Source organism: Peromyscus eremicus, chromosome 8a, assembly GCF_949786415.1.
Source record: "Peromyscus eremicus chromosome 8a, PerEre_H2_v1, whole genome shotgun sequence".
NCBI lineage: Eukaryota > Metazoa > Chordata > Mammalia > Rodentia > Cricetidae > Peromyscus > Peromyscus eremicus.
Genome location: NC_081423.1, coordinates 33,347,953 through 33,375,002, shown reverse-complemented (window position 1 = coordinate 33,375,002; position 27,050 = coordinate 33,347,953). Strand labels below are relative to the sequence as shown.

At 51.0% G+C, this 27,050-nt stretch overlaps 1 protein-coding gene across 2 annotated transcripts; it reads left to right on the top strand.

Moving 5' to 3' along the window:
- Nucleotides 1-16,049: 16,049 nt before the first annotated feature.
- On the top strand, nt 16,050-27,039 carry Sqstm1 (sequestosome 1). 2 transcript variants are annotated; one of them, XM_059270438.1, is made up of 8 exons: nt 16,050-16,342; nt 18,730-18,825; nt 19,127-19,356; nt 19,470-19,611; nt 20,869-20,949; nt 24,007-24,134; nt 24,591-24,786; nt 26,241-27,039. In XM_059270438.1, the coding sequence occupies exons 1-8, from the start codon at nt 16,138-16,140 to the stop codon at nt 26,396-26,398; spliced, it is 1,236 nt and encodes a 411-aa protein (XP_059126421.1). In that variant the 5' UTR covers nt 16,050-16,137; the 3' UTR covers nt 26,399-27,039. The 2 variants fall into 2 exon arrangements, with proteins under 2 accessions (XP_059126421.1, XP_059126420.1); XM_059270437.1 differs by having other exon boundaries at nt 16,064-16,342; nt 24,007-24,227.
- The last annotated feature ends 11 nt before the right edge of the window (nt 27,040-27,050 follow it).

Here is a 27,050-nt window from a genome sequence, read left to right as displayed (position 1 = left end):
GCGCGGGGGAGCTGCGGGCCCGGAAGAGGCGGCTGCGATCTGGGCGGGAAGAGGGACGGGCGGGGGCCGGACGGGCTGCTCCTCCGCGGCGCGCGGCGCTAGCGGCCTCGGTCGGAGGCTGGGCCGGGGCCCGGCAGGGTTGGGCAAGGCGGCAAGAGCCGCGGCCCGGCTGGATCCGGGACCGGCGCCGAGTCGACGGCGAAGGGCGGGGCGGCCGGGATTTAAAGGGGCCGCATCACCCGCTGCCGCTGAGAGCACCGCGAGGGGGCGGGGTGGGAGGCCAGCGCCCGGGATCCCGGTGGGCCAAGCTCGGGAAGCACGGCGCTCGCGTGGAAGAGCGCACCATGAGGGAAGAGGTGGTCTAGTCTCAGGAAAGTCGAGGCTACGGTAGTGATGAGTGAAGGTCAGCTACTGTGCGTGCAGCAGGGACAGACTGCGGAGGTGCCAGCCCTACAAGTCTGCTTTCAGGAAGATCCCATGGGCAACTCCCCACACCCAGACCTCAAGCCCTCCTCCCGACCGAGAGGGTCTAGGCTTGGGAGGGGACCCGAATGGCCGGGCTGAGGTTATCTCTAGCTCACAGGCGCGGCCAGGAGTGTCCCCTGCCCTCTCCTGTGCCCACCAGTTCTGCCTTCCTAGGACATTCTCTGCTGCGCCTCGGATGGTATGCTGCGGACGGGGGAGGCGCTCCTACTCTATGGAACAAGGACAATGGGCCGCTCTCAGGAGTAACAGTCCTCCAGAGCCCAGCCGGCTAGCTTCCCGGAGGTGCCAGGGGTGCTGTGGGCGACAGTCAGGCTCAGCCTGCAGTTTACAGGGGCACCAGGTCTGCACGGTGACAACGGGCTCTGGCTCAGCCTTTATTACAGCAGCCGCCTCAGCCTTTATTGCTGGTCTTGTCTTGCACTTTCATGTAAGGACTCATTACAGACTTCCCCCCAGGGCTCTGATGAACCAGGAACTGGACACGCAATGAAAGGACTGGCTGGGCCAGGGCAGCCTCTGGGCATGCATTTTGGTAGCGCCATGTCTGCTTCCTTGATTGGGCCTCACCGCCATTCAAAATGGAACCAAATGCTACTTTGTAAAATGGAGCTACGCAGGACCCGCGTGATGATTGCTACCAAGTCTGACCACTCGGGTTCCATTCCTCAGGATCCACAGGGTGGAAGGAGTGAAATGACTCCTGTAGTTTGTTCTCTGATCTCTGCATGCTAGCTGTGGCAGCAAGTGCCACCCACACACATATATATATATGTGTGTATGTATGCCCCGGGGGGCCCTGCTCGGGAGGGTGGCGCTTGGGCGTGATCAAGCACCCGGGATGCAGGAGGAGGTGGGGGGTGGTCTCAGGAAAGTAGAGGCTACGGTGGTGATGATATATATGCACAGTGCAGGGTCCCACACCCAGGAGGTCAGCCAGGACTGCATAGTGAAACCTTGGGGGTGGTGCGGGGGTCAGGGGGTCAGAAGCAAGGCACAGCTGGAAAGACACTGTTTTACAGTTTGGAGTGACTTAGAGCAGGTTACAGCCTTATTTCCACACCGGATCTTGTTGGAGTCTTCTGAAGGAAACTATTCTGGTTTGTCTGTATTTCCGTAGGAGTCTTCTCTGTGTTGCAAAGAATAGCAGGTTTTCATTTAGTCATATAAAGTCTTAATTTTGTTTAAAAAAAAAACAAAAACAAAAACAAAAAATAGTGCAGCCAGTATAGCGTGGTGCGTGCCCCTAATCCCAGCACCTGGGCATCGGAGGCAGGTGGAGCTCTGTGAGTTCCAGGCCAAAAAAAAAAAAAAAAAAAAAAAAAACCCAAAAAACAAAGGTTTCAGACCAGCTAGATATACATAGAAAATTCACAATTCTAAGTAGCGTTATACAACACAACTATCCCCAAAACAAACAGTAAGGTTGGAGAGATAGCTCAGCAGTTAAAGTTATAAGTACTAACTGCTTGCTCTTCCAGAGGACCTGAGTTAGGTGCCCTGCAGCCATATCAGGTGGCTCACAACCCCCTGTAACTCCAGCTCTATGGGAGATCAGACACCTTGAAGCCCCCAAGCTCCATAGGTATGGGCACAAGCACTAGAGCGCTCACAGTCACGCAAATGCTTGTGCATGTATGTGAGCGCACACACACCCAAATCTAAAAATCAAGCAACAAAAGTATATCAGAGCTGGAGATGTAGCTCAGTGGTTAGCATTCACTGCCAATATCAACTAAACAAGAAAGTGTATTTATGTTTTAAAGTGGGATGATCTTAGGAAAATGCTACAATTATTAAACCAGTGGATGTGAAGGAGATGGGCTGTCAGTGTGTTGTATGACATTTTGTTTGTGTTCTGACAAATAAAGCCTGCCTGGAGATCAGAGGGCGGAGCTAGCCACTAGTGAACCATAGAGGCCAGGCCGTGGTGGCACACACCTTTAATCCCCGCTCTTGGGAGGAGAAAACAGGAAGATCAGGAGTTCAAGGCCACCCTGGGCTACACCAAAGTGAATCAGTCTAAAAGAGAAACAGAGCCAGGCGGTGGTGGTGGTTCACACCTTAACCCCAGCACTAGGGAGATGGAGACAGGAGTATGAGGCAGAGTGGAGACAGGACCTCGGGTGCCCATCCAGTCTGAGGATTTGTAGAGACAGAAGGCCCATTCGGTCTGAGATTTCATAGAGTTAAGAACTCTCTAGTGGCTGGCTGCTCTGCTCTGATGTTTCAGTTTTCACCCTTGACATGTCTGACTCCGGGTTTCTATTGTTAAAACCAAGTAGGGTCTCCCTTCATCAGTGACCACCTTTCAGCTCCTCCTCCATCCCATGACTACCTTGGAGTAGGGGAGCAGGAATGAGGAGAAGCCCATGAAGGCCCCTGATATGTGGGGAGCAGGACCATGGTATCGCGGAGAGCCAATGTCTCAAGGCTAGGACCTCAAGCAGCCTGTCTACCTGCAGGCTTCTCCTTTTAAAATGGGGCTGTGGTTGCCGGGCATGTGTCCTATTTTCCACTGTCTTGTGCCTTTGTAGTAATTAATTAATCTGGGCCTGCTTGCCACCCCAAGTCCCTCCAGACATTTCCTGGCTCTTGGTGTTGTCTTGCAGCTGGTGATGCGCCTTCACCTGAGGCTCAGCTTCAGGTCTTAAGGGCTCACTCAGGAAGATGGAGCCACGTGGGCCCAGAAAAAGCCCTGCTTTCCTTTTCAAACCCGAGCTGTGGGTGTCTCTTCCTGTGTCCTCCTCACTTTTCACAGTGAAGACAGAGCCATCCCCTCTTCTTCCTTTGTCAGATTTGGGGTCTCACAGATTTGGGGTAACACTAGCTGGCCTGGAACTCACTGTTCAGACCAGGGCTGGGTTTAAAAGCCCGAATGACACCCAGCACTTCCGATCACAGCTCTCAGCCATTGTTCTGGGACAACCTTTGGAGGTGGTCTAGGAGTTCAGCCTTGGGGTAGGGGGACAGGAATAGAGCTGAGAGGAGTATGAAATCCATGCATGTTTTCACATAGCCTTGATGTGTCCTTCAACTATGAAGCAGCCTGTAGGTTTCCCAGTCTATGTGACTGTCACAACAGAAATCACTAGGGATTTTCATCAACTAGAGGTGTGGCAGACACTTCAAAAAAACAGATACACTCATGGTAGTAACTTGATATTTCTGATATTAGTCCTGCCTCTAGACCTTACAAGTTAAGAAGAATCCTGGGGCTGGTCGGTGGTGATATATGCCTTTAATCCCAGCACTCAAGAGGCAGAGGCAGAGTGGCGACCGCCGCTGCTACTGTTTCTGGGATTACCATTTCATAATTGGTTACTACAGCTAGCACAGTGGAGACCCTGGCAGCAAAAGTAGCTATCACAGTTATTTAATCTTTCATTCTATTGGGCATGATAAATTTAATTCAATAGTTATATACATTTCGATTGGCTTTGAAAATTATAAATTTATAAACTCAAGTTCCATTTGCTTTTGGGAGACCATCTTACAAGGACTCCAATTTGCAGTAAGGCTCGTTAAGAAAGGGAATGGCTCAGTTGCCTTTAGCCTACTGGCTATAGGTGGTTTAGGACTTCTGTTGGTCTTTTCTGTGTCGAACACACAGATTGCAAGCCCAGTGCCACTTTGAGGTCTTTGGCAGCAATTAACTCTGCAGCTCACACGCGATTGAGCCTGTATGATAATGAGTATTCAGAGACGGGTAATGCCTGGGGGGCACTCACCAACCTAAGACAGAGTGCCTGTGTGGCCTGGGCAGGTGTCTTCATGGTGGGTAAGGTGACCTGCTGACATCCCACGCAACCTAAGTCAGAAGCTCATTTTTTAGTAAAAGGGGGACCTGTAGGTCCCTGGCCCCCGTTTTAGGTAACTGTTGCCTTGCTTGCTGACCTTGACCTTGTCCCTATGCTAATTCCCTGCCAGGTTCCACCCTCCTGAATGCTTAAGGGAAGTTCCTCGTCTGTGTATCCTGCATAATGGGCGTTAACAGCTTAAATGCAAGATTGTAAAATATCGGTAGCAAACTTCTGCCCTCCGGGGTTCTCCCATTGTGCTGTAAGCCTGTATTTAAGACCTCCTCCCTCCTTCAATAAATGGCATTCGGCATTAAAAAAAAAGAGTCCAGCTAATTGTTCAATTTTTCTTTAAAGAAATGTATTTATTTGGGCTGGAGAGATGGCTCAGAGGTTAAGAGCACTGACTGCTCTTCCAGAGGTCCTGAGTTCAACTCCCAGCAACCACATGGTTGCTCACAACCACCTGTAATGAGATCTGGTGACCTCTTCTGGTCATACATGCTGTATACAAAATAAATAAATAAATCTTAAAAAAAAAAGAAATGTATTTATTTTTATTTGCATTGGTATTGGTATTTTGCCTGCATGTATATCTGTGTGAGGGTGTTAGATCTTGGAGTACAGACAGTTGTGAGCTGCCATATGGGAACTGAGACTTGAACCCAGGACCTCTAGAAGAACAGTCAGAGCTCTTAACCACTGGGCCATCTCTCCAGCCCCAATAGTTCAGTTGTTAAGAGGTAAAGGGTTTGATTCCCAACACCCACAACAGCTCACAAGGGAATTAGTCTCTCTCTTCTGGCCTCTGAGAGCACTGCACTCACATTGGATACATACATTCATGCAAGCAAAACACTCCAATACATTTAAAACCAAAAGGAGTAAAACATTTTGTAAATGGTGGCATATGCCCATAATCCCAGCACCTGGGTGGCTAAGGCAGAAGAATTACTTCTAGTTGGATTGTATAGTGAGTACCACACCACCTGGCCTACAGAGTAAAGGTTGTCTCTAGAAACAAAAATGAACCAAATAAAAAAATACAAACATGAATGCTTTGATGTTGATCTGGCCACTGCCCTGCCAGAACCTGTCCACCTTGCCCAGGGCTGGAGAGGCAAGGTTCGTCGAGCTTGGCAAGATTATAATGTGGGAAGGCAATCATGCCTGGAAGGGCAGAGGGCATCCCAGGGAAAGTGGGTTTAATGGAAGACCCTGGGGAGAGGAGGTGGGGTCTCAGAGAAATTGTCCTCAGCATATACAAATGAATCTGAAAGGGACAGTGCCCCCTTCCCCACCAGTACAGATAGAGAGAGAGCCCAGTAAGGTCCTGGCCCTGGGCTTGCTGGGGAAGGATCGTTATGTACCTTGTCAGGGTTTAGTTAGTTAGTTGTTTTTTTCTTACTTCTTTTTTGATCCAGTGTAGCCAAGGCCAGTCTTAAATTTCGGATCCTCCTCCAGTCTCCACTTCTCAAGTGCTGTGATTTCAGTCATCGGCTTATTTGAGGTTCTGTCCTGAGATCAAAAAGCAGGAAGAGGGGCTGGGTGGTGGTGGTGCCACGCCTTTAATCCCAGCACTCAAGAGGCAGAGGCAGGAGGATCTCTGTGTGTTTGAGGCCAGCCTGGTCTACAATGCCAAGTTCCAGGACAGCCAGAGCTGTTGTTACACAGAGAAACCCTGTCTCAAAAATCAAAACAAAAAGCAGGAAGAACAGGACCTAGAGTTTACACTTAAATCTCAAGATGAACCTTCCTTTGGACAATGAGAGGAATGAGGGGAAGCCAGGAGACCAGCTACCAGAGCAGGCTGCTGGAGGTCAAAGTCCAGAATGCACCGTTTAACCACCACTGTATAGACTTATTCTGAGCTGATAGTACTTGAGAATAGGCTTTTATTTTATTTGTTTGTTTGTTTGCTTGCTTGTTTATTTTTGAAATAGGCTCTCTCTATGTAGTTCTGGCTGTCCTGGAACTTGATATGCAGGCCAGGCTGACCTTGAATCACAGAGATCTATCCACTTATGGCTCCCCAAGTGCTGGAATTGAAGGCCGAGCACAGCTGAGAACAGGCTTTCACCTAAGCTCCTTCATGTGCCTCAAAGCGTAATCTCCCAGAGTGCTCTCTGCTGGAATTAGCCAGAAAATGATTCAATCTCAGAGTCTCAACGCCAGAGATAACCAGGCACACTCAAATGGGCGTTTTTACAGAAGAATTTATGAGTCATGTTATCTTCCCTAAAAATCACTTGTTTGCTTGTAATCCCTCCTCATTAACTTGATACACAATGGTGAGATGTCACTGAGAGTGAAGCCATTTCCTGCCAAGTCATTCCATCCCAAGGACCCGAATGGTGCAAGGAGAAAGTGGATTCCCACAAGTTTTCCTCTGACCGCTACATGTGCACTGTAGTGTACACACACACACACACACACACACACACACACAGTATAATTAAAAAAAAAATCCAAGTTGATATTTGGGCTGAGCCTGGTAGCCTTTATTCCCAGCATTCAAGAGGCAGGGGCAGGCAGACCTCTCTGAGTCCCAAGCCAGCTTATATTATATATAAAATGAGCTCCAAGATTCTATCTTCTTTTTTTGTTTGTTTATTTGTTTCGAGACAGGGTTTCTCTGTGTAGTTTTGGTGCCTGTCCTGGATCTCCCTCTGTAGACCAGGCTGGCCTCGAACTCACAGAGATCCACCTGTCTCTGCCTCCAGAGTGCTGGGATTAAAGGCCTGCACCACCACCAACCGGAGCGCCAAGATTCTAAATGCCTAATACAATGAGTAGATTTAAAAAATCTCTTGCTAATCTGTTGTCAGGCTTTAATTTAAATTTTTTTTCTCTTGGGAGGCAGAGGCAGGCAGATCTCTGTGAGTTTGAGGCTAGCCTGGTCTATAGAGCTAGTTCTAAGGCAGCCAAGGCTATACAAAGAAACCCTATCTCAAAAACAAACAAACAAACAAAGCAAAATATTTTTCTTTCTGGGGTTTTGTTGTTGTCACGGTTGATGACACACACATGTGAAAAGTCCAACAGAAACTCACCATTCTGTATTCTTTTTTTTTTTTTTTTTTTTTTTTTTTTTATGGGGAGCATGACCCCATTCCTGCCCCTTCTTTTTTTTTTTTTTTTTTTTTTTTTTTTTTTTTTTAAAGATTTATTTATTTATTATGTATACAGCATGTATGACTGCAGGCCAGAAGAGGGCACCAGATTTCAGTGCAGATGGTTGTGAGCCACCATGTGGTTGCTGGGAATTGAACTCAGGACCTCTGGAAGAGCAGTCAGTGCTCTTAACCTCTGAGCCATCTCTCCAGCCCCCATTCTGTATTCTTAATTCAAACAATTAACAGCAATAACAACCAGGACTGGTGGGATGGCTCAGGGGGTGCAGGCATTTGCAGCCAAGCCCGGGGTCCTCAGTTTGACTTCCCTAGACTTACATGGTGGTAGGAGAGGTAAAGACTCCCACAAGTGTCTCTCTGACCTCCACATTCACACACATACACACATACGTACAAATACAAAATACGTAAGTAAATAAATGCAATTAAACTTGTCTTTAATATCACAGTTCTCCCAAATACACATCAGAGGGTAGAGGTCCCTGAACAGGCACCTAGAAAAAAGATGGTCTAGAGTGGGATAGGGTTTGTTTTGTTTTGTTTGTTTGTTTTTTCGAGACAGGGTTTCTCTGTGTAGTTTTGGTGCCTGTCCTGGATCTTGCTCTGTAGACTAGGCTGGCCTTGAACTCACAGAGATCTACCTGGCTCTGCCTCCCAAGTGCTGGGATTGAAGGCGTGCGTCACCACAAGAAGTGGGGGTGTTTTAATGAAAACATGCTTATCAAAGCCGCAGTCCATCAAGGACTCTGACAGACCTACTCAGTTAGTTCTTGCCCAGGCTTCAGGGATAGCTGCTGGAACAATGCTTCCCAGGCAGACGAAAGAAAGCTCTAGAAGCTTTGGCATTAGCAAATGGAGAAACACTTGCCTTGTCATCATGGGTCTGTGGCTTTTACTGTCTCAGGTCCTTGGCGGGAACTAATCACAAGGTCTCACATTAAGAGAGCGGGTTGATTTTATAGATATATAAAACTGAGAACATTTCCTGGCATAAAAGATACATGAAGTTATTACCGTTGCTATTAGGAATTAGACTCAACAGGAATTGTTGGTGGTTTGAGGGACAGGGCGTGGCACAGGCTTCTAGCCATTATCACAGTGGCCTCCTCTGGAACTCTGGAGTAGACATGGGTTCTAGGGAGATGACAGGTCAGTATTCCTGGCTACAACAGCTCCAAAACAAACCGAGTCTGTGAAGGTTTCCCACACCTGTAACTCCAGCATTCAGGAAACAGAGGCAGAAGGATTATTGAAAGTTTGAGGCCAGCCTGGTCTATACAGTGATTGCAGATCGTCAGGGCTGCACAGCAAGATCCCATCTTTTTTTTCTCTCTCTCTCTGTATTGTTCCAATTTTAGTAGATGTGCTGCCTAAGTGAGCACAGAATTATTTTGTTACTTGGGTTTGCTTTTGTTTCATTTTCTATTTTTTTCAATGTTTATTTTATGTGCATTGGTGTTTTGCCTGCGTATATGTCTGTGTGAGGGTGTTGGAGTTATAGACAGTTGGGAGCTGCCACGTAGGTGCTGGGAATTGAACCCAGGTCCTCTGAAAGAAGTCAGTGCTCTTAACTGCTAAGCTATCACTCCAGGCCAAGAGCCCCTCATCAAACAAACAAACAAACAAACAAAAAGCTATAGAGATGGCTCAGTGTGTAAAGACATTTGTCACCAAGCCTGATGACCTGAGTTGTACCCCCAGAGACCCACATGGCAGAAGAAGAGAACTAACTCCCAAAAGTTGTCTTCTGAACTCTACCAGGTACTGATTCCATTTTGGTTTTTAGTCTTATCTAGTGGGCCTGGTAGAAGAACCTAGTCTAATCCAGTAGCCACAACACCTTCTATAATCTTACTGGTGTGTGTGTGTGTGTTACTGGGGACTGGATCCAGAGCTTCCTGTATGCTAGGCAAATGCTCTACAATTGAATTATATTTCCAGACTTTTGTTTATTTACTTTTTAATTTTGAGAAAGGATTTCACTAAGGCCTTGAAATTGAGATCTTCCTGCCTCAGTCTCATGAGTGGTTCTGCCATTTGTACTTTTTATTTAGTTGAACTACCATTTGCTGAGCACTCAGGCACCTCACAAATACTGGTCAAGGTCCCCCTGTGTGCCTGCTAGGGAATATTAGCCAAGCAAAGGGGTTTTCACAACTCGAGAGAGACACTGCCACAAGAGTATGGAGGAGTTAAGCATCCCTGGAGGCTAGTTAGCAAGAAGGGAGCTGGCCTGGGAAGAGTTAGGTGAGGGTCAACCTGGGTTCCAGAGCTCAGGGTACAGATGGTCCACAAAATGCTGGTGCAGCCGGGCGGTGGTGGCGCACGCTTTTAATTCCAGCACTTGGGAGGCAGAGCCAGGAGGATCTCTGTGAGTTCGAGGCCAGCCTGGGCTACCAAGTGAGTTCCAGGAAAAGGCGCAAAGCTACACAGAGAAACCCTGTCTCGAAAAACCAAAAAAAAAAAAAAAAAAAAAAACCAAAAAAACCAAACAAACAAAAAAAACAAATTGCTGGTGCAGCCCAGGTCTGAGAAAGTCCTTAGAGGACAGTGGTACCCAGGCTTTGGGCATGTGGCACTGACACTCCCTAGATAGGGAGACATTGACTGCTCTCCCATCCCTTAACTGCCCAGCCCCTACCTCTCCTTGAATGGCTTTTCACTGGGGCCCCTCCAGGCCCAGGCCCTTTGAACTGCCTAAGACTGGGTTTCTGATCTCCTCATAGTCCCTTCACCCCGCCCCCCTCAGCTTTTATCTTTCCAGAATCTTCCTCAACACGTAGCCTACCCCCCAGCTTTGGGAGTCTCAATCACCCCACAGGGTAAGTCTCAGGTTAAGGGGTGATAGAGGAAGGAAAAGACCTGGAAAGGGGATGAAGCCATCAGATTCTTGGTCCTACGCTTTCCTGAGCCTTGGACCTATACCTAAGGGCGCAGGACCCAGGAGAGGGCCAAGCAAAGGTTCGATTACAGCATCAGAGAGGAGACAGAATGGTGGCTGTCTTAGGGTGTCTTTGCCGTGAAGGGACACCATGATCACCCCAACTCTTTTTTTTTTTTTTTTTTAAAGACTTATTTATTTATTATGTATACAGTGTTCTGCCTACATATACGCTTGCAGGTCAGAAGAGGGCGCCAGATCTCATCATGGATGGTTGTGAACCACCATGTGGATGCTGGGAACTGAACTCAGGACCTCTGGAAGAGCAGCCAGTGCTCTTAACTGCTGAGCCATCTCTCCAACCCCCACAGCAACTCTTATAAAGGAAAACATTTCATTGGGACTGATTTACAGTTTCAGAGGTTTTAGTCCATTATCGTCATGGTGAGAACATAGCAGCATGCAGGCAGACACCGTGCTGGAGAAGGATCTGGGAGTTCTACATCATGATCCATAGGCAGTAGAGGACTGTGTCCCACACTGGGCAGAGCTTGAGCACATATGAGACCTTAAAGCCCGCCCCCACAGTGACACACTTCCTCCAACAAGGCCACACCTCCTAATAGTGCCACTCCCTATGGGCCAAGCATTCAAACACATGAGTCTCTGGGGGCCGTTCCTATCTGAACCACCACAATGGCCTTGCTTGGATAAGCAAACTAAAACCAAGTTGGCCCAGTGAAGGGTCAGCTGGCATTCTCAGTGAGGAAGGAGCTCTCTTGAGGCGGTGGACCCAAGCACACGAACTTGGGGACAGCTCGCACAGCCTCCCTAGTAGACTGCAGACCTCCTTCCAGGGCTCCGCCTCTGTCCTTCTGGAGTTGGCTTCCAAGACCGGCAAGTCCTCTTGAGCCTCTGTGCCCCAGGGCGTTTTCTGCCAACCTGGGGTGCCCAGCTTTGCATCTGTGTATTCACCTTGGGCCTTGTTCTGCCTCCCCTCCCCTTTGTCCTCTGGGTATCACTAACAGCCTCTCCGCCACTCCCGGGTACAGTCCTCGGGGGTCCAGCCCCCTCCCCACCCCCACCCCCACCCCCACCCCGGGTATGGATTCATTCTAGTGTCAAACCCCAGCCCTGTGGCCCTCTTTCATCCCGTGTGGGTGGTCCAACTCCAGAGGGACTGGAGGGTCCCCAGCTTCCATTGCCCTGACAACTTGGCATTACATGACTCTCCTCATTGTTTTTTCTTTTAGAATAATCTTAAAAGCCTGTGGGATGTGTCCCCCTTCTTGCCACAGAGCCAGAAAGCTCATGTTTGTGCTTCTGTGAAAAGGAGCTAAAAGAGAGGCCGGGGATGCAGAGTGCTTGCCTAATGTGCATGAAGGGAGGCCTTGGGTTTTATCCCTGACACTACCAAAAAATGCAGGGCCGAAAAGCTGAACGGCACCCATCTGGACTCTTGACTCCACACCCCAAAAGATGTCAGCCAAACTTGAGAAAAGCATTGTGAAGTCAGGGAGGACTCTGAGGAGGCCGTGACAACATGCCAGACAGCATGAGCAAATGATGTCCAGCACTTGATGTGTTTTCAAGGGGGCGGTCAGGGAAGACGGGAACGTTTAGGGTAGGAAACTGCCATGCAGAGAAGGGGAGGAAAGGGTTCTGGACAGGGGGAAGCACCTGGGGAAAAGCATCAGGTGGGATGGACTGAGGACTTGGGGTGCGTCACCCCGGTGGGAGCGAGTGGAAGAGTGGCTGCCTTAGACAGTCACTTGGCCATAGACCAGCATTCTCACATGGGTCTAGGTGGGGAGGGGATCTAGAGGGGCAGACCCCTAGTCTCTTGAAGGATGGCCTGAGCATCTCAGCCTGAATCCTCAGTGGCCTTGGCTCCAGCTGACCAGCACTCATCTGGACTCCTCATTCCACAGCCCCAAGGATATCTGTGTGTGTGTGTGGGGGGGGGGGGGGGGCGTGGTAAAGAAACTGCCGACATGACCACCCCATTGGTAGGGGGAAGGTTTTTATTGTAAATAAGAGAGGAAATATCCAGAGGCACCTGGAAGAGTCCAGGGCAGAGAAAAGGAGTAGACTGGACATGGCAGGGCTAGGGAAACAGGAGAGAGTAGGGGAGACAGTGAGAGCTAGCAAGAGACGTGGGGGTAGGTGGGCATGGGTGGGGGGACCTTGCTGTTCTATAGACTCAAAGAGGTATCTGGGAGGAGGGGACCTGGGGAGGTGAGAGGGGGCCAGGATGCTAGCATGGGGGCTTTGAAATGTATAACAAGTACTTGGGAGTAGTGGGGACTGAGGTAGTCTGGATGCACAGGCATGGGCTCCATATGCAACTATGTAGGTCCTTTTGGCCAGAGACAAGGAAATGATTCCTTTTAGGGAATGAAAACCCATTTCCTAAGTTCCTGGCTTTATCTAACCACCAGAAATCCTCCCATAGTCCAGCTTGAGCTTATTTCTAGATATATGGACTAGCGGAGACCCAACAGTCTAAATCAGACTTGAGAAAACCATTGCCAAGCCTTGGGGGAACCCACAGGGCCAACAGAAGAGACAGTGAATGGGAAAGGACAAGGACATGGCCGCTCTTAGGTAGCTAAAAGGGAAAGCATAGGAGGAGGCAGGGACTTACAGGAGAGTCCAGAGTCCAGAGTGGACATGACCAGACTGAGCTGGGCCATGTGGGGGAGGGGGAGGAGAAGGGAGAGGGGAGAGAGGGACCAGGAGCAGCAGCTAGGAGGCCAAAGGGACAAAAAACGGTGGGTAACCAAAATGTCTGGATTATATAGGGCAGAGTCTGGGGGAAGGGCAGCCCAGCCCCTGGGGCAGGGTAACTGGTAGGGACTGAGGGATGCTCTGACGAGCTAAATAGGCAGTAGAGGTCCTGGGTCACCTCTGCTCTCCTCACAGAATCTACCTCTTGACTGGGGCCTTTTCTGTGTCCTCCCACTCATCCACCTCAACCCAGCTGAGGCCTCTTCCTCACTGACTTCACTGGTCGCTTACACCCCCCAAGGCCAGTAAATAATTAGCCCACCTGTGGGGAACCCCCTTAGGGAAGGGCAGCTCAGGTCCCGCCCACTCCTGACCCATTTCAAAGAGGAGGCCAGTCACCTGCCTTTGCAAAGATGATCAAAAGAACTGTCTCTGGGTTGAGGTGCCAAGCCTTTCTCTTTCCCCTCTCTGGCCTTCAGAGGTTGAGGGAGGGGCAGACGGACTCATGGCAAAGGCACCCTGAGAGAGCTCACTTTCCTGTAGGGTCTTCAGAGGCACGCCACCCCCAGGACCCTTCTCCATCCCCTCTGCTGGCCATGGAATGGGCGGCAGCAGCTGGGGGATCCCCCGGTTCTGACCAGGATCATGGGACTCTGACTCACAGCCGCCCAGGCCACCTGACCGCAGCGAGCAGAGAGGGCCCTGCCAGGGGGTTCCCCAGCCACCGCCTTGTTTACCTCCCTGGCTGGCCTGGGAACTTGGGGAGAGAGCCTGAGCTGCTTGCTCTTAGGCAGCACAGCATGCTGGCCTGGCCTGGAAGCCAAGGGCAGGAGTCTCTAGGTTAACTTCCCCATTTCCCGACAGTTCTTTCTCCCATTGGTGACAAAGTAAAGGAGTTCCTGGTGCCTCTCCATTAGCTCAGGTGTCCCATAGGAGGCTTGGCCTGCTTGAAGCTTGGCGGCTCTCAGGCCACTAGGCTGCTGCTGAGTCATGCTTGGCCAGCACCTGCCATCAGGATACAGCCCCTGCCCAGCTCCAGGCCCCCAGTTCCCCTGAAACTATCTGCAGTAACAGAGGGTCCTGCAGGTTAAGGGCCTTTTCTGGGGCTACCAGCTTGCTGGACGGGGGAAGCCTGAGAAGACTGTCCTCCACAGGACGGGGCATAGGTGTGACCCTCCTAGCCCCCAGGGAAAAAGCAGTCACACTTGTGTGGCAAATCAATCCCTTGCAGAGTCTTCCTGACATCTGAGATTTTTCTGCTCCCACAAACCCAGCTCCTGGAGAGGCCCAGGGAGAAGCTCATCTAGAGACCCTGCCTCAGGGAGATGGTTTGAGCTCCATTTCTGCCCAGCATGGCCTTCTACCATGAGATGACTCAGAAGGTCTGAGTCCTATTGACAGGGCCATGCCTGGGAGGCCTTATAGGGTGACATGCCTCTGTAGTCTGTATCCTTCCCACATCTTTTTTTTTTTTGGGGGGGGGGTAGTTTTTTGAGACAGGGTTTCTCTGTGAAGCAGTCTTGGCTGTCCTGGATCTCACTCTGTAGACCAGGCTGGCCTCGAACTCAGAGAGATCCATCCGCCTGGCTCTGCCACCCGAGTGCTGGGATTAAAGGTGTGCACCACCACCCGGCCCTTCCCCACGTCTTAGGGTTCCTGCTAAGAGCTCATTTTATTTATTTCATTTGTTTTTGAGAGTAAACCTTCTATGCAAGCCTGGACTAGCCTTGAATTAGAAATCCTCCCGACTCAGCTCTCAGTGCTGGGGTTACAGACAGTCATCATGCCCAGTTAACAGGTTACTTCTGCCACATAAAGCAGCCTTTTCTGATTTTGACTTCTGTACTGAGGGTTGAACTTAAACACAGAACACATACTAGGAAGGTGCTCTGTCCCTGAGCTCTATCCCTAGGCACCAAATCTCCATGAGGTGTATCCCTTCTAAACTAAATCCCCAGGAACTGTATCCCTACTAAACTGTATACCCAGCCTTTTTATTTTTTTCTTTCTTTCCTTTTTTTTTTTTTTTTTTTTTTTTTGAGAAGAGGCCTCATGTAGCCAAGGCTGGCTGTGAACTCCTGAACCTCTTGCCTCTACCTCCCAAGTGCTAGGATCACTTTCTATTTTGGAACAGTTTCACCAAGTTGCTCAGGCGGACCTTGAACTTGGTATCCTCCCGTCCTGCCTCGGCACCTCCAACAGCTGGGATTACAAGTCTGTGGCACAGGACTGGCGAAGGCACCTATTTTGGCTTCTAGCTGGAGGGTAGGTGGTCTGTCTATGAGGTCAATAAGGCCTGAGATATGCCCAACCCCCACACCCTGACTAGAGCCCCCACCCCCACCCCTCTGTGTGTGTGTGTGTGTGTGTGTGTGTGTGTGTGTGTGTGTGTGTGTGTGTGTTTTGGGGGGAGCTGTTTGGAATCTCTTTGGTTCCAATGAACAGGGGGTGACCACTGATGCTCAGGAGTCCTGGCTAGCCCTCCTACAGAGTTTGTGGGAAGTCACCCCAGTGCTTGTCCAACACCTCCCAACCTGATCCTTGTTAAAATGGGTCAGGCCTAAGATGGGGATGGGGTGGGGTGATGTGCCTTTATCCAGTTAGGGGCTGGTCATGGTGGATGTAGGGGTGAGAGTGTGTGTGTGGGGCGCTACCACCTGGGACACTAAGCTTGGGAGGGTCTGAACAGCATCCTGTGAACCAGTTTGTTTGGCCTCCTGACAGTAAGCCTCTCTGTCCCCCTCGTTTCTGTGCTGGGCATCCCCCTCAGCTTGGGGACTACATTGCTGAGTCATAGGCAGGCCCAAGCCTGGGACGCGCCTAGGCTAGGACCCTTACCGGCCTTTTCCCCAACGAGTGGAGGCTGAGGCTGCTCTCTTGGGGTCACCCTTGTATTGGAAGGGAGAAAGCGGAGTTGGCAGTGAGAGCACCCCGTCTCTACCTGATAGGGACCCCGTCAAGGGGGCTCGCGCGCCGCAGCCCAAGCAGCCGGGAGGGGCGGGGCGTAGAGAGGCCCCGCCCCCACGAGGCGGGGCTCCCGTTTCCTATATAAACGCGGGGCTCGGCGCCGCAGCTGCCCAGCTGTTTCGTCCTCACCTAGTCTGCGGTTATGGCGTCGCTCACCGTGAAGGCCTATCTTCTGGGCAAGGAGGAGGCGGCCCGCGAGATCCGCCGCTTCAGCTTCTGCTTTAGCCCGGAGGCCGAGGCGGAGGCCGAGGCCGCGGCGGGCCCAGGGCCGTGCGAGCGGCTGCTGAGCCGGGTGGCCGCGCTGTTCCCCGCGCTGAGGCCTGGCGGCTTCCAGGCGCACTACCGCGGTGAGGGGCCGGGGTTGCCGGGGTAGGGAAGCCAACCTCCCTCCGCCACGGTGTGGCAGGTCTGGGCGAGGACGTGGCGGGGCGTCCTCCGCCTCCTGGCGGGGACTGGGTGGTCAGGCGGCCGCTCAGGGTGACAGCTGACATCCCGGCGGCCGCTTGTTGGCAGTAACGCCGGGTGGTGGGTTCAGTTAAAAGCCCCGGAAGAGCAGGGACCGGGCAGATGTGGAGGAGGGGTGGAGAGGGGTGACGCGGGTAAACAAGCGGCGGGGGCGGGGCGGGGCGGCCTGCGGGAGCCGAGGTCGGGGACCCCGGAACTGGCTCCGTCTCTGGCGTTGGAGTGGCTGGTGGCTGCATGGGGTGGGGCTAGAAATTGTTGTCGGGAGAAGTGGCCAAGGCCCTCCCCCTGGGAGGGGACGGTATTTAGATCTTGTGGAAGACTGTTGGTCGTCAGCCTTTTTTTTTTTTTCTTTTGAGGTAAAGCCACGCAGCCTGATTGGCCTTGAACTCCCGTGTGGTTTAGGGTGGCCTCACTCTTCCCAGTGCAGGGATCACAGGTGTTCATCGCCACTCCTGACCAGAAAAATTTCCGGGTCACTGAGTTATTGTGTAATTCACCAGTAAAAGTGTCTAAAGAGGCCAGGCGCTGGTGACACACGCCTTTAATCCCAGCAGAGGCAGGAGGATCTCTGTAAATTCGAGGCCAGCCTGGTCCACCGGGTAAATTCCAGGACAGCCAGAGCTACACAGAGAAACCCTGTCTCAGGAAAAAAAAAAGTATATAAAGATTACTCTTTTGTATTAGCAGAGACAGGTTCACTGTGTGGCCGGGCTGATCTGTATCCCTAAATTGTTCTTCAGAGTTCTATGCTTTATATTTTGCTAGGGATCCATCCGGTCTAGGGCTTCATGCCTGCCAGGCTAGCACTCTACCTCCTCAGCGCCTTGCTTTTTTTTTTTTTTTTTTTTTTTAAGTGAATTTCATAATCACTGTCACATTCAATTTAGAATCTCTTGTTTTATAAATTTTTGTCCTTATTTATTTTGGTTTTTCAAGACAAGGTTTCAAACTGTAGCTCTGTCGTAGAACACTCTCTGTAGACCAGGCTGGCCTTGAACTCACAGAGAACCGACTGCCTCTGCCTCCTGAGTGCTGGGATTAAAGGTGTATGCCACCATGCCCAGCTAAATTTGTGGCTTTTTATATAACTTTTTTCTGTTTGTCATCCCCTATCCTTTCCAGTCCCAGGCAATAGCTGATCTACTTTCGTATTCATTTTACTGTCCAGGATACTTTATATAAATGAAGTCCTATAATGTAGTTTTGTTCATTCACTTATAATATGTTGGGGGCCCATTTGTACTGTGGCTCTCACCAGTATTTTCCCCCCTCCAGTACTGGGGCTTTGCATATGCTAGGCAAGGATTCCACCTCAGCATTGCATCCCTGGGTGGTACTTCATTTCTTTTTGTAGGTGAAGAATAATATGTTTGGATATTTCATGTTTAGTTTATTTGGTCTTTAGTTGGTGGACATTGGGCTATTGGTAACTTTTGAGGTCACCTCTCATATATGGTTCTTTATTTCTTTTTTTGGGGGGGGCATTCAAGACAGGGTTTCTCTGTGTAGTTTGGTTCCTGTCATGGATCTCGCTCTGTAGACCAGGCTGGCCTTGAACTCAGAGAGATCCGCCTGGCTCTGCCTCTCGAGGGCTGGGATTAAAGGCGTGCGCCACCACTGCCCGGCGACCTCTCATATTTGGTACCTGTTGTTGAGTGGTTGCCCACAGGCTTAACCCAGCCTGCAGATGTGTGGTTTGGTGTATATGAAGTGCTTGAAGACTGTACTAACATATGAACATACTGCAATCCCAGTACCCGTGTACTAACAAAAACAAAGCCAGAGGGGCTTGAGAAATGGCTCAATGGTTAAAGCACTTGCTGCTCTTCCAGAGGATCCAAGTTCTGTTCCCAGCACTCATAGTAGACAGCTCACAACTACTTGTAATTACAGCTTCCAGAGCTCCGACACCCTGTTCTGGCAGGAGGCTGCCCCCTCCCCCATACACGTGTGCTCTGCCTTCAGCATGCAACTGTAATCCAGGACCTAGGCTGGAGCGTGCACTCATCCAGTTTGTGTCACAGTGAATGGCCACAGTGCTGCTTGCCCCAGCGTCCAGGCTGAGTCCAGAGCCTCTGCAGACAGATGTCCCTTTGGCACTGGGCTCTGTTCATTGCAGCAGTGTGTACCCAGCAGAGAGGCCTGGATGCCTCTGCTGCCTTTCTTTCCTTCTAGTGCTGGAAATGGAATCTAAGACTTTTGCATGCTAGGCCAGTGTTTCACCCCTGAGCTGAGCTGGCTCTGATGTATTGTCTCTTAAACAATGCAGATGAGGATGGGGACCTGGTTGCCTTTTCCAGTGATGAGGAGCTGACAATGGCCATGCCCTATGTGAAAGACGACATCTTCCGTATCTACATTAAAGGTAGGGCATTGCCTGAATCCAGGTGCTTCCTGTGGAGCTTCCATAGGAAAAGGTCAGGAGTCTGTATTGTCTAGGACAAGGATGAGCTCTGGGGGCTGGGAGCTGCTGGAGGTACAGACAGGGCTCCTGCTGGGCGGGCTCTGAGTGTTTAAAGGTGCAGGGCCTGCGACCTCCTGGCCTCATAAGAGGTTGTCCTAAGCAACTGAATTCTGGATGTACTCTCTTTGACCAACATGGCTGCAGTGAAAAGGAAGGGAGGACTTTAGGGACCTTGCTCTAACAGCTTTAACTCTCCCTGCAGAGAAGAAGGAGTGCCGGCGGGATCATCGCCCACCATGTGCTCAGGAGGCATCCCGAAGCATGGTGCACCCCAATGTGATTTGTGATGGTTGCAATGGGCCTGTGGTGGGAACTCGCTACAAGTGCAACGTGTGCCCAGACTACGACCTGTGCAGTGTCTGCGAGGGGAAGGGCCTACACAGGGAACACAGCAAGCTCATGTTCCCCAACCCCTTTGGCCAACTCTCTGATGTGAGCTGGTTCTCTGCAGTTTTGGGGGGGAGGGGGGACGCCGGGCAGGTACAGGGTGGTGGGACCTGGAAACCCTGACCCCTCACTGCCCTGTCTTGTTTTCTTGTGCCCAGGGCTTCTCTCATGGCCGCTGGCTCCGGAAGCTGAAACATGGACACTTTGGCTGGCCTGGCTGGGAGATGGGTCCACCGGGGAACTGGAGCCCACGCCCTCCCCGAGCAGGGGATGCTCGCCCTTGCCCCACAGCTGAGTCAGGTGAGGCTGGTATTTAAACTGGCTTTTGGGTGTCATAAGTAGCCAGATAATTCAGGTGGGCCTAAATTAGTCCCCATAGCCTAAAGTCCAGTAGTGCCCACAATAAGCTATGCACTACACATCCTTTTCTTTTTGGGGGTGGGGGTGGGGGGATATGGGGGGTTTAACCTAGGACCTTGCACATAAGGGTTCCATCATTGTTTTACACTCTGTCCTTATCCATGTCATCAGATCCTCTTAAGAACCCTGCAGAGACAATGCACTCTATTTTACAACTCAGTAAACACGTGTCTGAGTGCCTAAGGCCACTAATTTTCCCACATGGCCCACCCTGCCCTGCTAGGCTGGCCTTCTGAGGTATGAGTAGGTGGCCAGATTTCTGTAATGTATTTTCTTTAATTTTGGGTTAACTCAGGAAATATCAGGGCCAAAGCTGCTCAAATCGTTAAAAGACAAAACCAAAAAAACTCCATGGTCACTAAGCCAATTTGTGGTGGCATATATATTGTAATCTCAGGACTTGGGAGGTAGAGGCAGAAGGATCAGGAATTCAAGGCTAACCTTGGTAATAAGACCCTGTCTCAAAAACCTAAAAGCAGCTGGGCAGTGGCAGGGCACGCACGCCCTTAATCCCAGCACTTGGGAGGCAGAGGCAGGCGGATCTCTGTGAGTTCAAGGCCAGCCTGGTCTACAAAGTTCGTTCCAGGATAACCAGGGCTACACAGAGAAACCCTGTCTCAAAAAACCAAAAAAAAAAAAAAAAACAAACAAACAAAACAAAAAACCCTAAAAGCAAAGAACTCACACATAGTTCTGCATTCTAGATTTTGGGATTATGCTTTTTGATTTTTCTTTTTTTCCTTGAGACAGGGTCTCTTTGTAGCCCTGGCTAGCCTGGAACTCACTATGTAGTCCAAGATGGTTTTAAATTTGAGATTCTCCTGCCTCAGCCTCTTGAGTGCTTGGATTGCAGACATGTGCCAGAACATCCAGCTGGGATATTTGTTTGATTTTGAGTAAATAGTGTATCTAGGACAACTTCAATATTTATATACTGGCTGTACTGAGCCTCTGGCACAGAGGCCGGAGAGCCCCAACATATGACCCATTGGGGAACCAAGGGTGCAGTGTGGGAGTTCAACGTGTGGTCAAGGGGTCCCAGGACAGTGGTTACCTAGATGATGGAGACCCTGGGACTGTGATGGGTGGCAGAGTCATAGAATTAGAGGTCATCTTTCTTCTTGTAAAAATCAACAGCTTCTGGTCCATCAGAAGATCCCAGTGTCAATTTCCTGAAGAATGTGGGGGAGAGTGTGGCAGCTGCCCTCAGCCCTCTAGGTGAGTGAGACATCCCAGTGGCTTGGTGACTCTGTGCAAATGGCCTTTGGCAGCCTTTCCTGGCATGCTGCAGAGGCCACGGCAGATATGTGCTCTTGACACCAGTAAGGTTTTGTTGCCTAAAATTAACCTTTGCCAAGGACTGGAATGGGTGCCTCAAGGTTGAATTCCTGACTAATTCTTGAGCTTTCCACACAAAGTATAACAAGCCAGTGTGGAAGGTGATATATTGGCAGATGGCCTAGCCTCTGGGGTAACAACAGCTTGTGTTTTCTGAGCCAAGTGAGTTGAGTTTTAGACTTGAAAGCTCGCATTTTCTTTTTCTTTTCCTTCCTCCCTCCCTCCCTCCCTCCCTCCCTCCGTCCCTCCCTCCCTCCCTCCCTCCCCCCTTTTCTTTTTAGGCAAGGTTTCACATTAGCCCAGGCTGGCCTTGAACTTGTAGAATTCCTCCTGCCTTCGCCTGCCAAGTGCTGGGATTTCTTTTACTTCTCATCTGAGAACCCCAAATCTTTCTGAGAGCAGGGAGAAGGTGCTAGAGGCAAGTGCTCTGGGTCATGCCTGGCTCTGCAGAGGACAGAGGTCTGCTGAGGTGGGGGAGCACGGTGTCACCTCTCAGAACTGCGGCCCTAGGTACTCTAGGGCACACTGGTGTGGTGTAGGAAGTTCCTGTCTGCAGTGTTAGAAGGTGACCATGGGAGCCTGTGCAAAGGCTGTGTCCAGTACTGAAGCAATGCTGGAGTGTCCCAACCCAACTCCTCCTCCTTAGAGCTCCTAGGACTGGAGAGATGCTCCAGTGGTTTAAGAGCATGTGAAAACCTAGTCACTTCAAAAAGTCAGTCCTTCACTAGAGAGATGAGAGTGTGGCGACTCGGCAGTCTCAATTCCTGGTCCATCCTTGGTCATGGTGATGCTTTTGACTTCTGTTGGAGGCTTCCCAGATCCTCTGGTTCTCACTAGCTAACACCAGGCCATGCTGGTCATCATTTGGGGGAGCAGGCATTGTTTTGTAGTGCTCAGAGGTCGTCTAGGAGGGCACGGGCCTTTGAAGTGTGTGGAGCTGCTGAGTGGTAAACTACCCGGAGCTCGACAAGACAGCAAGGTTCCTAGAACAAAAGACTCTGGGTAGTTTGAGCTGAGGATTGGCTTCAACTCTTGTGGAAGTCATGGGAGTTTTCCTTCCCTTTCTCTCTAAGGAACTAAGCAGGGGTGACTCACATGCTAACTGCCTCTAATGGATTGTGTGAGAGCAGAAGCCCGGAGGGAAAGAAGTTGGCACAACCTCTCAGAAAGCAGAGGTTGGGGTGAGCCAGAGCCAGGTCCTTTTATTGGTAGGTTCTGTGAGAAACAGCCAAGGAAGGCCTCTACTGTGGCCCAGGGCTGGGTTTGGCTCAGAGGCTGTGGTCACTGACACCTGGTACACAAGGCCTTCCTTGTCACGGGGTCTTTGACAAACACAGGCTTTGGGGACAGCAGCTGACAGACCATCAGACATTCTTCCTCAGCCCTGCAGTCTTGGGGTTTCATTATTCCATTGAGAAACCCCAGTTCAACATCCTCTGCTGCACCTGCTTAGAAAACCATGGGGTGTGGACATCGGGGATAGGGCTCAAGGGACTTTTTGGTTTTCTTGAACTTTCTGTGTGTGTGGTTCCGGAGATTGAACTCAGATCTGTGTTCATGGTAGGCGTGCACTCTACCCTCATGGTAGGGGAGAACCGACTCCTGACAGTTCTCCTCGGACCTCCACACACACATAAATGTGAGAAATAAAGACGAAACAGCGGCCAGGGAGTAACTCAGAGAGAGAGGCAGCTGTACAGGGAACCCTTGTAAGAAGCAGGACCTGCTGGGCATGACAGCACAGGCCTTCAGTACCAGCACTAGGAAAATAGGCAGAGCTCTGCACTCGAGGCTAGCCTGGTCTACATAGGAAATACCAGGCTATCCAGAGCTACACAGTGAGACCCTCTGTGAAAAAACGAAACAGCCCCGGCAGGACCTTCTACCCTGGTACCATGAAGGATGAGAGGGAGTAACAGGCCAAGGCACAAACAAGGAAGCAGCTAGACGACCTTTCATCCGTCTGTTAGAGAGCTCCAGGGCCCCACACAGCCAGGTGATGGCCAATACCAGCACCTCCATGTTGAGTACTTGAAGCCCTAACCCTGAGAAGCTTCCGCCACATAAGCTAAGGCACCAGCCTGGGAGTGGGCACCAGAAATGAGCAAGGGAACAAGGGGCCCAGCATCTCAGCCCCACTGGCTGAGAGGAGGCCAGCCAGACACTCTGACAAAGAACTGACCAGCTCCCGGGACCTGGTTTCCCTGGTGCCTCAGGCCGAGCTTCTTGCTGGTGCCCCTAGGATCAGAAGCCGGGGTGGCTGGCTCTCGAGAGCCTCTGCATGTGAGGTGTGCATTAAATTACCTTTGGTACATTTAGTTTGCAAGCCGCACTGGTGAACCTGCCTGGTCCCTATCCCTCCACCAAACATGAGCTGGCTTGTAGGCTGGCCAAGTGCTGTCCAGCCTCAGGCCCCACACTGAGTTGCCTCTTGGAGTTCACATGAGGCCCTGTGTGCCGTGGCATCCAGCAGTCGTTCTGAGGTGTTCTGCCCGTGTATAGGACTGGCCCCGCCTCTGCAGCCTGCTCCTACTGGGTTGGGAGAAACAAGGTTCTCCCTGGGGACTCTAGCTTAGAAGGAGGGAGAGGACCAGTGTGATGGCTTGTCAGCAGGGTTGGGGTTGGGATGAGGAGCTCAGCGGGAGAGGACCAGTGTGATGGCTTGTCAGCAGGGTTGGGGTTGGGATGAGGAGCTCAGCTGTTCATTTCTGGCCCATGGGGGTTGTCACATGGTCTGTCATGTTCACATGGTTATGTGGCTCTGGGGCTGAGTCCAGCCTCTGTCCTTATGCTAACTGCCAGTGTCCCAATCTGTATGTGCTGTTGAGGACCCAGTCTGAAAACGTCCTAAGCCCACAGTGCCCAACTCACCGAGTCACTGATGTCATATGCAGGGGAGGCCTCTGGACTTGATGGCTTGATTCTTCTTCTCTCTAGGCATTGAGGTCGACATTGATGTAGAACATGGAGGGAAGAGAAGCCGCCTGACACCTGCCTCCCCAGAAAGTTCTAGCATGGGCACAGAAGACAAGTGCAGCACTCAGCCAAGTAGCTGCTCTTCAGAGGTCAGCAAACCTGACGGGGCAGGCCAGAGCCCCTCACAGTCCCTGACAGAGCAAATGAAAAAGATCGCCTTGGAGTCAGGGGGACAGCCAGAGGTAGGCCTGCTTTCTCCCACGAGCTTTAACTGGCCTGCTTAGCATCTTGGCCTGAGCACCAGCCATCTTGCAGCCAGAGGGATCCTGTCCTTCCTGTTATCTCTGGTGTCTTCAGTCACTGAGTCTTCTGGCAGTCTCTGTAGAGAAGATCTCACTTGGATCTGGAGCTGTAACTCAGTATGGGGCATTTACCTGACATACATGAGGTCCTGGGTTCAACCAGTGGCATCATGGAAAAAAAAACAGACATGTCCTTTGTGGGCAGCTCTCTAGTACCTGGGATTAGCCGCACTTTGCTAGGAGCAGATGGTGGGGTCTCACTGGTCAGTCACAGGCCTGTGCTCACAGCAGGTTCTATTCTAGGAACAGATGGAGTCTGATAACTGCTCAGGAGGAGATGACGACTGGACACATCTGTCCTCCAAAGAAGTGGACCCGTCCACAGGGGAGCTCCAGTCTCTACAGATGCCGGAGTCAGAAGGGCCAAGCTCTCTAGACCCCTCACAGGAAGGACCCACAGGGCTGAAGGAAGCTGCCCTGTACCCACATCTCCCACCAGGCATGTGGTCACCAGAGGTTTCATTTTCCTTTGCTTTCAGAGTATCCTGTCCTACATCTGGTCTTGGCAACACAAAAAAGTGTAGCATGGCCTGGGATTTTGTTTTAAAGGCAGTACCTAGTTGTATAGTCCAGGGTGGCTTTGGGATCCTAGCTTGCCTGCGGCACACTGCCTGGTGGGGCTGTTAGCTGACATCAGAGACAACTAGAGATGGTCTGACCTCTTCTGTCCCATCGAACAACAGTAACCTCGTCTCATTTTAGGAATTTCTAAATCTCAATACTTAGGTGTTCTGAGAAGGCAGATGTGACAGGAAAGGGAACATTGGCTTTGGGCTGGCTTGCACCATAAGGTGAACTCAGACCCTTACACACCATTTCCTCAGGGGGGTGCAATTTTAATGGCAGGCACCATGGCCAAGGCCCCAGTAGAAGCCAGGCAGAGTGTGTGTGAAGTGCTGACAGGGGTGGCCAGCTCCCGTGTTCCCATGTATCGGTGTTCAGATGGATAACTTATCTCCTGGCCAAATTTGGCCTTGGGGCTTCAAAGCTTATTTTCTGTGTTAGAGCAGAGGGGCAGCAGACTGTTCATGAGTGAGAGTCTGAAGAGGGGCTTTATCATGAGTTCAAGGCCATCCTGGCCACACAGTGAGACCTCTGTCCTCCATAGCAGACTGCTTATCTCACCCTTGCAAGGCTCTGGCCTGGAGTCACAGACTGGGGCCGGGGAGCTGGAGAAGTGGCTCATCCGATAAAGTGCCTCCTATGCAAGCCCAAGACACGAGTCGGTTCCTAGAGCCCTTGTGGAGAGCCCAAAGCTGGGCAGGTGTGCACCTGTACAAGGCAGACAAACCCCTTCACGGGCTGGCTGGCTAGACAAGCTGGATTCATACGCTGAGTTCACTGAGACCCAACTCAATCAAGTGTACAGCAACAGAGGAGACTCCTACTTCAGCTCTGGGCCGCCACACCGTCTCACGTACATGTGCACCCACACAGGAACATAAGTACACACGGTACAGATAGATGCCAAATAAGAGCAGAGGGTGGGAGTCGGAGGCAGCTAGAGGAGATTGACATTTCATTATCTGTAAAGGGTTTTGGCTTGGGTTGGTTTTGAGATGGTGGCTCATTGTTGCACAGGATGTCCCTGAGTGAGCTTCCTGCCTCCACCTCTTGAGTGTTGGAACTATAGGCTTGAGCCACCACATCTGGCAAAAAAACCCTATTGGAAAATAACTGCACTCATTTGTTTACATACCTTCTGGCTGTTTATGCTACAATGGCAGAGTTGAACAGTTGTGACAGAGACTGGAAGCCTACAAACAAGCTATCTGGCCCTTTAGCTGGCCTCTGAGGGTTCTCCTAAGGCCTAAGCAGGGGTCTTCCTGGCAGGCAGGTCTGCTGTGTTGGGAGTGCTGCAGGCTGCCTCACTTTCCTGTCTTGTCTTGGCAGAGGCTGATCCCCGGCTGATCGAGTCGCTCTCCCAGATGCTGTCCATGGGCTTCTCTGATGAAGGCGGCTGGCTCACCAGGCTCCTCCAGACCAAGAATTATGACATCGGAGCTGCTCTGGATACAATTCAGTATTCAAAGCACCCTCCGCCGTTGTGACGGTGCTCGGCGCCCAAGCCCCGAGACCCACCCCCTTTGTCTTGTAGTTGCATCAAGTAGCGCAGCAGGCCTCTAGAAGGCCAGTTTCTTGGCATTCTTCCAGAATCTGCAGGCGGGAGTGTGGGAGGTCTTTTTTAGGGCAGGAGCAGAGTGACATGAGGGGAGAGTTCCAAGAGTGCACATGCTGAGCCTGAGAACAGAACCAGGTGCTTGTGGCTGAACTTCCTCTGCCTTCCCTAGGCCTGGCCTTGCCAGGGAGCTGCAGAGGCACGCTGCACTCGCTCCTGCCGCCCGCCTGCACTGCAGCAGCAGTCCAGAGTTCTTGCCTGATGACCTTCTGTGTTTCCTTTGTTAAAAGTGATTAATACACTGACAGTTATTCTCAACAAATAAAACCATTACATTAAGAGGGGGCTATCCACAGTAAGTCAAAGGTGGCAGGCAGCTGGGGCCCATGGCTCCAGGGGGATGGAGAACTCATGTGAAGCCAGCTGAAGGGTCTCGCCATATTCTGCCTCCCTTTTTAGTGATCACACTTTAGTTTTTGTGTCCAATGTTCATGCTTTTAAATGAAACCCCCGTGTAGCTTCCTCTGATTTGGTTTTTAAATAACCTGTAATTAAATGGCATATGCACTTTAACCAACCCTGTG